General features: G+C 43.6%; 1 protein-coding gene across 1 annotated transcript in view; it reads left to right on the plus strand.

Annotated features, from left to right (window-relative positions):
* LOC111974869 (collagen alpha-1(XXVIII) chain-like) overlaps positions 1-7,956 on the plus strand; it is a 50,248-nt gene extending 42,292 nt beyond the window's left edge. The window contains exons 27-36 of the mRNA XM_024002933.2: positions 4,217-4,285; positions 4,421-4,489; positions 4,581-4,661; positions 4,751-4,786; positions 4,882-4,918; positions 5,019-5,576; positions 5,802-6,103; positions 6,295-6,535; positions 6,707-6,898; positions 6,988-7,956. Coding sequence (XP_023858701.1) covers positions 4,217-4,285; positions 4,421-4,489; positions 4,581-4,661; positions 4,751-4,786; positions 4,882-4,918; positions 5,019-5,576; positions 5,802-6,103; positions 6,295-6,535; positions 6,707-6,898; positions 6,988-6,995 — 1,593 coding nt within the window. The 3' untranslated portion in view covers positions 6,996-7,956. The remainder of the gene's footprint in view (positions 1-4,216; positions 4,286-4,420; positions 4,490-4,580; positions 4,662-4,750; positions 4,787-4,881; positions 4,919-5,018; positions 5,577-5,801; positions 6,104-6,294; positions 6,536-6,706; positions 6,899-6,987) is intronic.
* The last annotated feature ends 3,727 nt before the right edge of the window (positions 7,957-11,683 follow it).

An 11,683-nucleotide genomic window follows, 5' to 3' on the forward strand; every position in this document is an offset into this window, starting at 1 on the left:
AGCTACAGAAACCTTTGTTTGCAATTACAGAGATCATACATTTCCTGTAGTTTTGACCAGGTTTGCACACACTCAGCAGGGATTTTGGCCCACTCCCCATACAGACCTTCTCCAGATCCTTCAGGTTCGGGGCTGTCGCTGGCAATACGGAATTTCAGCTCCCTCCAAAGATTTTCTATTGGGTTCAGGTCTGGAGACTGGCTAGACCACTCCAGGACCTTGAGATGCTTCTTACGGAGCCACTCCTTAGTTGCCTGCTGTGTGTTTCGCGGTCGTTGTCATGCTGGAAGACCCAGCCACGACCCATCTTCAATGCTCTTACTGAGGGAAGGAGGTTGTTGGCCAAGATCTCCGCGATACATCCCCATCCATCCTCCCTCAATACGGTGCAGTCGTCCTGTCCCCTTTGCAGAAAAGCAGCCCAAAGAATGATGTTTCCACCTCCATGCTTCACGGTTGGGATGGGTTCTTGGGTTGTACTCATCCTTCTTCTTCCTCCAAACACAGCGAGTGGAGTTTAGACCAAAAAGTTATATTTTTGTCTCATCAGACCACATGACCTTCTCCCATTCCTCCTCTGGATCATCCAGATGGTCATTGGCAAACTTCAGACGGGCCTGGACATGCGCTGGCTTGAGCAGGGGACCTTGCGTGCGCTGCAGGATTTAATCCATGACGGCGTAGTGTGTTACTAATGTTTTCTTTGAGACTTTGGTCCCAGCTCTCTTCAGGTCATTGACCAGGTCCTGCCGTGTAGTTCTGGGCTGATCCCTCACCTTCCTCATGATCATTGATCCCCACAGGTGATATCTTGCATGGACCCCAGTCCGAGGGAATCACAATCAAATGTCGACCCATTATCTACCAAGGAATTCTCGTCAATCATAATCACAAGCCGTATACATTCCCCCCCAAGCAGACACATCGCATGGCCCTGAACGAACTTTATCTGACTCTTTGAAACTGGAAACCACACACCCTGAGGCTGCATTCATCGTAGCTGGGGATTTTAAACAAGGCTAATCTAAAAACAAAACTCCCTAAAAATCTATCAGCATATCGATTGTGCTACCAAGGGCTGGAAAAAACACTGACCATTGCTACACTAAATTTCGCGACGCTTACAAGCCCTCCCCCGCCCCCCTTTCGGAAAAGCTGACCACGACTCCATTTGTTGATTCCTGCCTACAAACAGAAACTCAAACAACAAAGCTCCCAGCGCTCAGGTCTGTTCAAGCGCTGGTCCGACCAATCTGAACCTCCACGCTTCACAGACTGCTATCGATCACAGCGGACTTGGAATATGTTCCCGCATCGCGTCCAACAACAATATTGACGAAATATGCTGATCGGTGAGCGAGTTCATTAGGAAGTGCATTGACGATGTCGCTACCCACAGCAAACGATAAAAAACATTCCCAAACCAGAAACCGTGGATTGACCAGCAGCATTCGCGTGAAACTGAAAGCGCGCAACCACTGCTTTTAACCAGGGCAAGGTGACCGGAAGCATGACCGAATACAAAACAGTGTAGCTATTCTTCTCCGCAAGGCAATCAAAACAGCTAAGTCCAGTACAGAGACAAAATCGAGTCGAAATCAACAGCTCAGACACAAAGAGGTATGTGCGCGGTCTACAGTCAATCACGGATTACAAGAAAACCAGCCCCGTCGAGGACCAGGATGTCTTGCTCCCAGACAGGCTAAACAACTTTTGTTGCCCGCTTTGAGGACAATACAGTGCCACTGACACGGCCCCCTACCAAAACCTGCGGGCTCTCCTTCACTGCAGCCGAGGTGAGTAAAACATTTAAACGTGTTAACCCTCGCAAGGCTGCAGGCCCAGACGGCATTCCCAGCCGCGTCCTCAGAGCATGCGCAGACCAGCTGGCTGGTGTGTTTACGGACATATTCAATCAATCCTTATCCCAGTCTGCTGTTCCACATGCTTCAAGAGGCCACCATTGTTCCTGTTCCCAAGAAAGCTAAGGTAACTGAGCTAAACGACTATCGCCCGCGTAGCACTCACTTCCGTCATCATGAAGTCTTTGAGAGACTAGTCAAGGACCATATCACCTCCACCCTACCGGACACCCTAGACCCACTCCAATTTGCTTACCGACCCAATAGGTCCACAGACGACGCAATCGCAACCACACTGCACACGCCCTAACCCATCTGGACAAGAGGAATACCCATGTGAGAATGCTGTTCATCGATTACAGCTCAGCATTAACACCATAGTACCTCCAAACTCGTTCATCAAAGCTCGAGACCCTGGGTCTCGACCCCGCCCTGTGCAACTGGGTCCTGGACTTCCTGACGGGCCGCCCCCAGGTGGTGAGGTAGGTAACAAACATCTCCACCCCGCTGATCCTCAACACTGGGGCCCCACAAGGGTGCGTTCTGAGCCCTCTCCTGTACTCCCTGTTCACCCACGACTGCGCTGGCCATGCACGCCTCCCAACTCGATCATCAAGTTTGCGGATGACACTACAGTGGTAGGCTTGATCACCAACAACGACGAGACGGCCTACAGAAGGAGGTGAAGGGCCCTCGGAGTGTGGTGTCAGAGAAAATAACCTCATACTCACCGTCAACAAAACAAAGGAGATGATTGTGGACTTCAGGAAACAGCAGAGGGAGCACCCCCCTATCCACATCGACGGGTCAGTAGTGGAGAAGGTGGAGAAGTTTTATAAGTTCCTCGGTGTACAACATCACGGACAAACTGAATTGGTCCACCCACACAGACAGCGTTGTGAAGAAGCGCAGCAGCGCCTCTTCAACCTCAGGAGGCTGAAGAAATTCGGCTTGTCACACAAAAAGCACTCACAAACTTCTACAGCATGCACAATCGAGAACGAGCATCATCTCTCTCTTTTTTTTCTTCTGGAAAATATTTTATGTTTTTTCTTCTCGAGTCAATGGCCTGAGTGATTTATGGAGGTTTTCAAAAAATATTCTAAGTCCAAACTTTTCATGCACCTGGTATTTTTTMGGGGTTYCCAGGCGTCATTTTTCAAAACGGTTGAAATTGCTTTTAGGGGGCATCCAGAGTGTCACATGACCGGATGAGGTAACTATTCTTGTTCTTCTTGTAACTTTCCGGTGTTTTGCTGCTCGACACAGGTCGACGCAGGTATTGCACTTGATTTAWCGTTATCGTAACKGTAGGTGCAGCCAAGTGGAAATACGAAAGSTTTCTAGCTATTTCGCACTGACGGTAATTTGAACACAAGAACGTTTCTAGTGAAAAGGTGCTTACACTCAGAGCCATGTATTTACACTCAGCCACCCTAGCCTTATTACGGGTTAACGTTTTGGTAATTTTGGTTGGCTAACAAAATGTAAGACTACAATGACTGCATACGTTTCCCCAAATGTTATACGAAAAAAAAAAGTTTTGTTATTGATGGACAATGGCAAGGCTGCCATTGTATTTTCAGTTACATTCTGGTCAATAAWTTTTTTTTACACGTTTGTTTTWTAAGAAATACATGGAACTACAACCGAATAAAACACCATTAGCCATCATGCATTGCATGATTCATTCTATACTGAAGTCTGTTCAGAAAAATCGAAAACAGTACATATAGGCATAAAACCACAATGTTTTAATAGGGATTAAATAAAGACAATATATATATAACCTCTTATGGTTATATGGTTAAAAAAAAGACAAAATATATATATATTCATAACGTAAAATAAATAAATACAGGCGATCGAGTCTATGGTTGTTGCAACGGCTTGTGTCGCCTACTGGTTAAATTCGTGTCTTTTCGCACGAATTAAGTAGCACAGAAATTCGTGTATTTTCGCACAAATTAAGTAGCACAGAAATTCGTGTATTTTCAAACGAATTGAACCACCCCAAAACACCCCAAAAATGCACAAAAACGCACGAAATCTGCTGAAATACATTTTGTACATAAATGCGCGAATTGAATGTGAGGCTGGGCTGAGTGGTAAGCCTTCCCAGAAGAGTGGAGGCTGTTATAGCAGCAAACGGGAAACCAACTCAATATTAATGCCGAGGATTTTGGAATGAGATGTTTGAAGAGCTGGTGTCCACATACTTTTGGTCATGTAGTGTACCTTATCACATATCAGTAGTCCAGCTGTGATGGCAATGCCCAACTTAGTCAACTTCACTGATTTGAGTCTGTAGTATGTCTGTCCCCTCCTATAACACTAGCATCATTGGTTTCCAGGGTAACATTGGAAGGCCAGGACCACTTGGTCCAACAGGGCCACCAGGAGAAGGTTTGCAGGGCCCCAAGGTATGTTAATTAACAAAGTACATTCCTGACCTATGACCTTCAGTGTGTTATAGCACTTTTCCAGGTATCTGACCTTTTTTTAAATGACCACCCTATGGGTCTTGTTTTGATTTATGGTTCATCTTTTGTTTTTAGGGTGGGCAGGGGTCTCAGGGTGTGACAGGGCCAAGGGGACCCTCAGGGGAAGGATTCCCAGGATCTAAGGTAAGATGTGTGCTTAACCTCATGGAACTCGTCTACTGATGAATGCAGTGACCTTGTCTCTCACAGCAGTCCTCCTGTCTCTTCACTCCAGGGTGACCGTGGCTTGCAGGGTGAGAGAGGAAATAAGGGCGGAAAGGGAGATCTGGGAGATCATGGAGTTCATGGAGAGTCTGTGAGTCTTGAATTGTGTCATATTTTACAACATTTCAAAGTCATGGTATATGATCAATCCATGAATTTAAATGTTTTCTTGTATCTCAGGGGAGACCAGGAATAAAAGGTGAAGCCGGCCTTACAGTAAGTTCACAAACTTTGCATACTACATCATTGATGCTGTGATATAGAACAAATATATAATAAATGAATGTAACTCACACTCCTATCACATCCAGAGAGAAGACATCATTAAATTGATCAAGGAAATCTGTGGTAAGACTGTTTAACAGTGATAGTAACAAATCCAAGATAAAACATGAAGCATAMATGAAATCATGTCAGTAGCTATTCAGCATCTCTCTCATGCTTTCAGGATGTGGAGTGAAGTGCAAGGAGATGCCAATGGAACTTGTATTCGTCATTGACAGCTCAGAGAGTGTTGGTCCGGAAAACTTTAAAATTATCAAGGACTTTGTCACAGCGTTGGTAGACCGTACCACTGTTGGACGTAACACCACCAGAATTGGACTGGTCCTGTACAGTCTGGATGTCAAACTGGAGTTCAACCTGGCACGCTACATGACCAAGCAGGATGTTAAGGAGGCCATCAGGAAAATGCCCTACATGGGTGAGGGCACTTACACTGGCACTGCCATCCGGAAGGCTACCCAAGAAGCCTTCTACAGTGCCCGTACTGGAGTCAGGAAGGTGGCCATTGTCATCACAGATGGAAAGACAGACAAACGAGAGCCTGTGAAGCTAGACATTGCTGTGAGGGAGGCCCATGCTGCCAACATTGAGATGTATGCCCTGGGGATTGTCAACACCTCAGATACAACCCAGGCCGAGTTCCTCCGTGAGCTCAATCTGATCGCCTCGGACCCTGACAATGAACATATGTACCTCATCGACGACTTCAACACTCTACCAGGTGACTAACACGCTCATACGTCTCACCTAGCTATCTTAAGATGAATGCACTAATTGTAAGTCGCTCTGGATAAGAGTGTCTGCTAAATGACAAAAACAAATATATGGAAAATGTGCATAGTATCACACATTACTATACATCAGCTTTGTATTATGTAATCACAACTGACTTAGAGTTTTCATACACTTTAACGGAGGTTGTCATTACTCTTCTTCTGTCTTTCAGCTCTGGAGTCAAAACTTGTTAGCCAGTTCTGTGAGGATGAGAATGGAGCCCTTGTGATGAATCGCATCGCTAATGGCTTTGGAACCAATGTGAACAATGGCTATGGGAACCACAGATATGTACCGGAAGCCTATGGGAATAACGGCCATGGGAATAACGGCTATGTGGACAGCAGCTATGGAAACACCTATCATGAGGATCCTATCCTAAATCCTAGTAGACGTACCAGTTCCCAGAGTTACATCAGAGGCCGTGGAGATACCTTTGCTCTGCCCCTCAACGCTGGACCTCTCCCATTGCAGGTCCATGTAATCCTTTACAGGAGAGATTTATATCATAAAAAGTAACTCTCCTTGGGTTTTTATAGAGGAGCAATTGAATGYTTGCTTTGTAATAGTCATAGTCCTTGCTCTGTTCGTCAATTAATTCACTTTTAGCAGTAAAGGCGTTGAGTAATTGTCTAACTAATCTATGTGTGTGTGCATTCATCCAGGTGGAGGAGGATGAGGAGGGTGAAGATTTAGACATAAGGACCCATGTGCGAGGAGGAATTGTGGCTGTAGTTAACAAGACAATATCCATCCTCCCTGCAAGGGAAAGCTCCCACTCCAACACAACTGTTTCATCATCATCAGGATCAGCATCATCACCCTCCGGAACATCGGGTTCAGCTTCATCCACCAGCTCAGGCCAATTTCGGCCGGTATCAATTCCTAATACTATTTTCCCCCAAGGTTAGGACCTCTCACTGCGACATGTTCACAACTAGATCAAAAGTCACATCATCTCTAAATACTGTATGAATTAGATAAAGAAACTGGGTCATTTCTGTCTGATATTCAATTATGTCTTAACTTTTCTAATGCACTGAATGTCATACTTCTCCTTCTATGTTGTTCTGTCAGAGTCTGTCCAGCTTGATTCCCGCTGTAAGCTGAGTTTGGACCAAGGCACCTGTCGAGAGTATAAAATCCGGTGGTATTATGACAAACAGGCCAATTCATGTGCACAGTTCTGGTATGGAYGCTGTGAAGGAAATGCCAACCGCTTTGAGACCGAGGATGAATGCAAGAAGATCTGTGTTCTATCTAGGACAGGTATGTCCCTCAGCTCGTGGTGATCTTAAGCCGCTGTGCTGTGTTTTCTGGCATTCTTTTTGACGTGCTCTTCCCTCTATTTTCCACAGCTGGTTAAAACAGGCAGATGATCAATCAACTCATCTGTACAATATTCCATGGAAACCAACCAAAGTGGAGGAGACAATTTTTATATTTAACATGTAATAGTCTACTACTGTTTGATATCTAAATATATTTTAAAACAGGCATTTATCATTGGGGAAAAACTCCACTTTGCATCTCTCTCTGGGGGAAAAAACTCCACTTTGCATCTCTCTCTCGCTCTCTCTKTCGTGCAAAGAATGAGGGACAGACCACTTCAAGATTTCATGAAGTTGCCTTCATTTTCAGATGTTTTACTATCTGAACAACACCTTCCTTAATGAACAAGTCTTTATGATGACTTTATTTGAGGAAGTCTGAATTTGAAGAAAATATAAGGGTGCTATGGTATTTTACTACATTAGAAAAGTGGTCCTACCTTACTCTCGTTATTTTGCAGAATTAACTAACCCATTCAATGCCTCAATGTTACTCAACTTTACCTTAGGGCTTAGGCTGTTCTGAACAGAGAGGATAGGTTCAAACCCAGCTTTTGTCATTTCAGGTTTACATGAGAAAACATCACACAATGTAAATTCTCAAACCACTGAGCCAAGCACATTATGCTGTTCCACACTGAATATTGTCTTATAATATCGGAATAGAGAACTATAGAATACATCATTTTTTGTAGTATATGTTTTGAATTTTAAAAATGAATTAAGCTAACTAAATAATGTAGGTGTGGTCATTATTTTTATTGTTTGTTTAATGATATTAATTATTCCATTTTGGCGATATAGGCCAGGTGGCAGGACTACAAGTGACAGTATGCAATTTACTAAGCATTTTTCTTCCAAAACGTGTTGGAAAATGTGATGATTGGAAATTGCACATCACTGTTGATGGAAAAAGCTCATTTGAAATAAATTACCACATTTTTTGTTGTTGACTGGTTTGATGATTGATGATTTTGTAATAAAACGTTGAATGTGGTGTGTGTTACTTTATTACTTCACTGTCAGATGAACAGGTGAAGTTGCCAAATTAACATACTACAATGAAATCCACCTGCTGATACTGTATTTGCAGTGCTGATGCCACACAATGACCTAGAAAAGCATTATAAGGGGAACACGTGCTTGCTATCCAGTTTCCTTTTCTATATTGTACTATTACTTTCAGCTTTATATCAGAAGCATGGTAACGATTAACACTCTGTACGCAGGCACACTTCAAACTGCAAGACAGCTCATTTGCATATCCCCTTGACCTTCAACCTAGAGTGATTCTGATTAGCTGTTAAACACAAGGGAGTTATGGACTAMGATTAAATGTGTATAGCTCCATATACTACAGTAACGACTTTAATGTAGTTTACGATTGCCACAAAATTCCTTACCTAAACTTATATTCACTTGCCTTGACACATTCTACACTACTCGTCATGTGTCAAGACAGTACACTCATACAAGGGGGATACAGTAGTAGCCAAGTACCTCAACTTCACGATGATGATTTCATCCACGGAATTGTGCGCAGCCTTAGTACAGTAGTCTAGCTAGTTTTTTAAATGAACTTTAGACTCCGAGTCGTTAACCTTATGCAGTCAATACTTTAACAAATGTTAAGGTCTTGATACACTGGACATTTTGAGAGGCAATGTTGTCAGCAATGGTTGCTGCAACCATTTTACATTGAAATTGAGCACATTTTTATTATCTGGGGAATCTTAAAATCGGCAGCTCCATCTTCGGTGCGTTCGTAAATTCACTCTGCCTTGACACATGACGAGTAGTGTAATGAGTCAAGGCTGTACTTGCTTGTTTCGTCACACTGAAATTAGCCAAACTATTTGAATTTTAACAACCAGGAAATGGCGGAGAGATTTCTACATAGCGCATCATTAAGACAACTGTACTTCGGCCACTCAGGAACATTCACTGTCTTTGTTAGCTAATATATTCCAGTACAGATGTGGCAGTCAACAGGCAACAACAAGCTATAGGAGATGAGTAAATAAATGGGTGAATTGAGTTAAGTTAATATATGCTGCATATGAAATCTAAATCATATGTCCATGTGCTCATTGCTCTAGTGTCTCACCCCACTCCTTTGCCAGCAATTGCTTGGCAATATTGCCTATTCTTCCTGTGAATTTCCGTCTATGCTTTTGGCGTGTTGATGCCATTCTCAGTTCGGAATGTGCATTCCACATCAGGGCTGACAACTTTTGAAAAAAGCTTGGCGTGAGATTTGCTATGTGAATTTCATTGCCCCCTGGCACAAACCCTAGACAGGGGACTGGGGGTCCACCCCCAGGAAGATTTTACTGTTTTAAAGCTAATTTCCTGCAATTCTTCATATTTTAACATGGCTTATGCCTATGACCAGTGTAAAAAAGGATGTGCATTCAGGATGCTTTGAATATTAAATGAACACTCAAAATTCGACAGCTTTATTACTTTGAGATTTTGGGGGGGATGAAATGTAAAGTATGCTAACATTTAAAAAACAATTAATTTCTCAAAATCACCCACATTTCAAGAAAAATCTAAAGAATATCAATATTCAGGGGGTTTATGTCTACTAGTTGAGTACGCTTGCCATCATCGTACTCTACACAGACAAAATATGATGTGTTTACGAGTTGTGAGTCCCTCTACTAAATACTAAAATGTCAACAATTATATCTGATTCCTGGAGCATTTAATATCCAGCGCTTATTTGTATGACTTATTCAAAACTGTCTGTGAATGGCTGCAAAAATACATAGCCTATCAATCAAATGTATTTATAAAGCCCTTCTTCCATCAGCTAATGTCACAAAGTGCTGTACAGAAACCCAGCCTAAAAGTCCAAACAGCAAGCAATGCAGGTGTAGAAGCACGGTGGCTAGGAAAAACTCCCTAGAAAGGCCAGAACCTAGGTTAAACCTAGAGAGGAACCAGGCTATGAGGGGTGGCCAGTCCTCTTCTCTCTGTGTCGGGTGGAGATTATAACAGAACATGGCCAAGATGTTCAAATGTTCATAGATGACCAGCAGGGTAAATTTCTGATTTCAAATTGGGAAAAAGTAGAATAATATAATAAGTGTGGGGAATAACAGTTTTGTTCTTGCTGACAAGCACAGTAATTGCCATATATTTTAGCCCATTGTTAAGAATGAGAATTGTTCTAGTGATCAGACTAAATAAAGTAAATAGCTAATAAAATCTCCTGAAGACTACATGACATAAATCTACCCCTACACTCAACCCAAATTATTTTCTATTTATTGTCCCTCCTCTAGAATCAAATTACACTTTTGGGTTCACAATCTGTTTGACAAAATTATTTGTCATAGTTACAAATCACGTCACCCTACCAAACTTCCCTGCTAAAACATACTCTAGTGCAGGTCTGTCTGTCTTCTGCCTTTTCGTTGTCACAGCCTAAATGGGGGGGGGGGGGGGGGGGCGGCAGACGTGACAGTACCGATACAGAGTCAATGTGCGGAGGCACCGGTTAGTCGAGGTAATTGAGGTAATATGTACATGTAGGTAGAGTTATTAAAGTGACTATGCATAGATAATAACAGAGAGTAGCAGCAGTGTTAAAGGGGGGATGGACAATGCAAATAGTCTGGGTAGCCATTTGATTAGACGTTCAGGAGTCTTATGGCTTGGGGGTAGATGTTGTTAAGAAGCCTCTTGGACCTAGACTTGGCGCTCCGGTACCGCTTGCCGTGCGGTAGCAGAGAGAACAGTCTACGACTAGGGTGGCTGGAGTCTTTGACAATTTTTATGGCCTTCCTCCGACACCGCCTGGTATAGAGGTCCTGCATGGCAGGAAGCTTGGCCGCAGTGATGTACTGGGCCGTACGCACTACCCTCTGTAGTGCCTTGAGGTCGGAGGCCGAGCAGTTGCCATACCAGGCAGTGATGCAACCAGTCAGGATGCTCTCAATGGTGCAGCTGTAGAACCTTTTGAGGATCTGAGGACCCATGCCAAATCTTTTCAGTCTCCTGAAGGAGAATAGGTTTTGTCGTTCCCTCTTCAAGACTCTCTTGGTGTGCTTGGACCATGATACTTTGTTGGTGATGTGGACCCCAAGGAACTTGAAGCTCTCAACCTGCTCCACTACAGCCCCCTCGATGAGAATGGGGGCGTGRTTGGTCCTCCTTTTCCTGTAATCCACAATCATCTCCTTTGTCTTGATCACGTTGAGGGAGAGGTTGTTGTCCTGGCAGCACTTGACCAGGTCTCTGACCTCCTTCCTATAGGCTGTCTCGTCGTTGTCAGTGATCAGGCCTACCACTGTTGTGTCATCGGCAAACTTTATGATGGTGTTGGAGTCGTGCCTGGCCGTGCAGTCATGAGTGAACAGGGAGTACAGGAGGGGACTGAGCACACACCCCTAAGGGGCCCCTGTGTTGAGGTTCAGCGTGGCGGATGTGTTGTTACCTACCTCCCGCTCGCCACCAGGTCTGCGTCTCACCAAACGGCGTAGTTTAAGAACATTGTGGGTAGTGCTAAAAATAATGACGTTATATCTGAATTGCTACATCTTTATGTACCTTCACCATTGAGTCTCAATGAAACAGTAATGTAGGTTTCTCACTTATGGGTGGCACAAATTGGGATATGGGGGAGGGGAATAGGCAGGGTATATGCTAATTGAATACTGTAGTAAAAACTAGTGTTTTTAAGTCAGTTAAGAACAAATTCTTATTTACAATG

The sequence above is a fragment of the Salvelinus sp. IW2-2015 genome, linkage group LG2 (assembly GCF_002910315.2).
Source record: "Salvelinus sp. IW2-2015 linkage group LG2, ASM291031v2, whole genome shotgun sequence".
Taxonomy (NCBI): Eukaryota; Metazoa; Chordata; class Actinopteri; order Salmoniformes; family Salmonidae; genus Salvelinus; species Salvelinus sp. IW2-2015.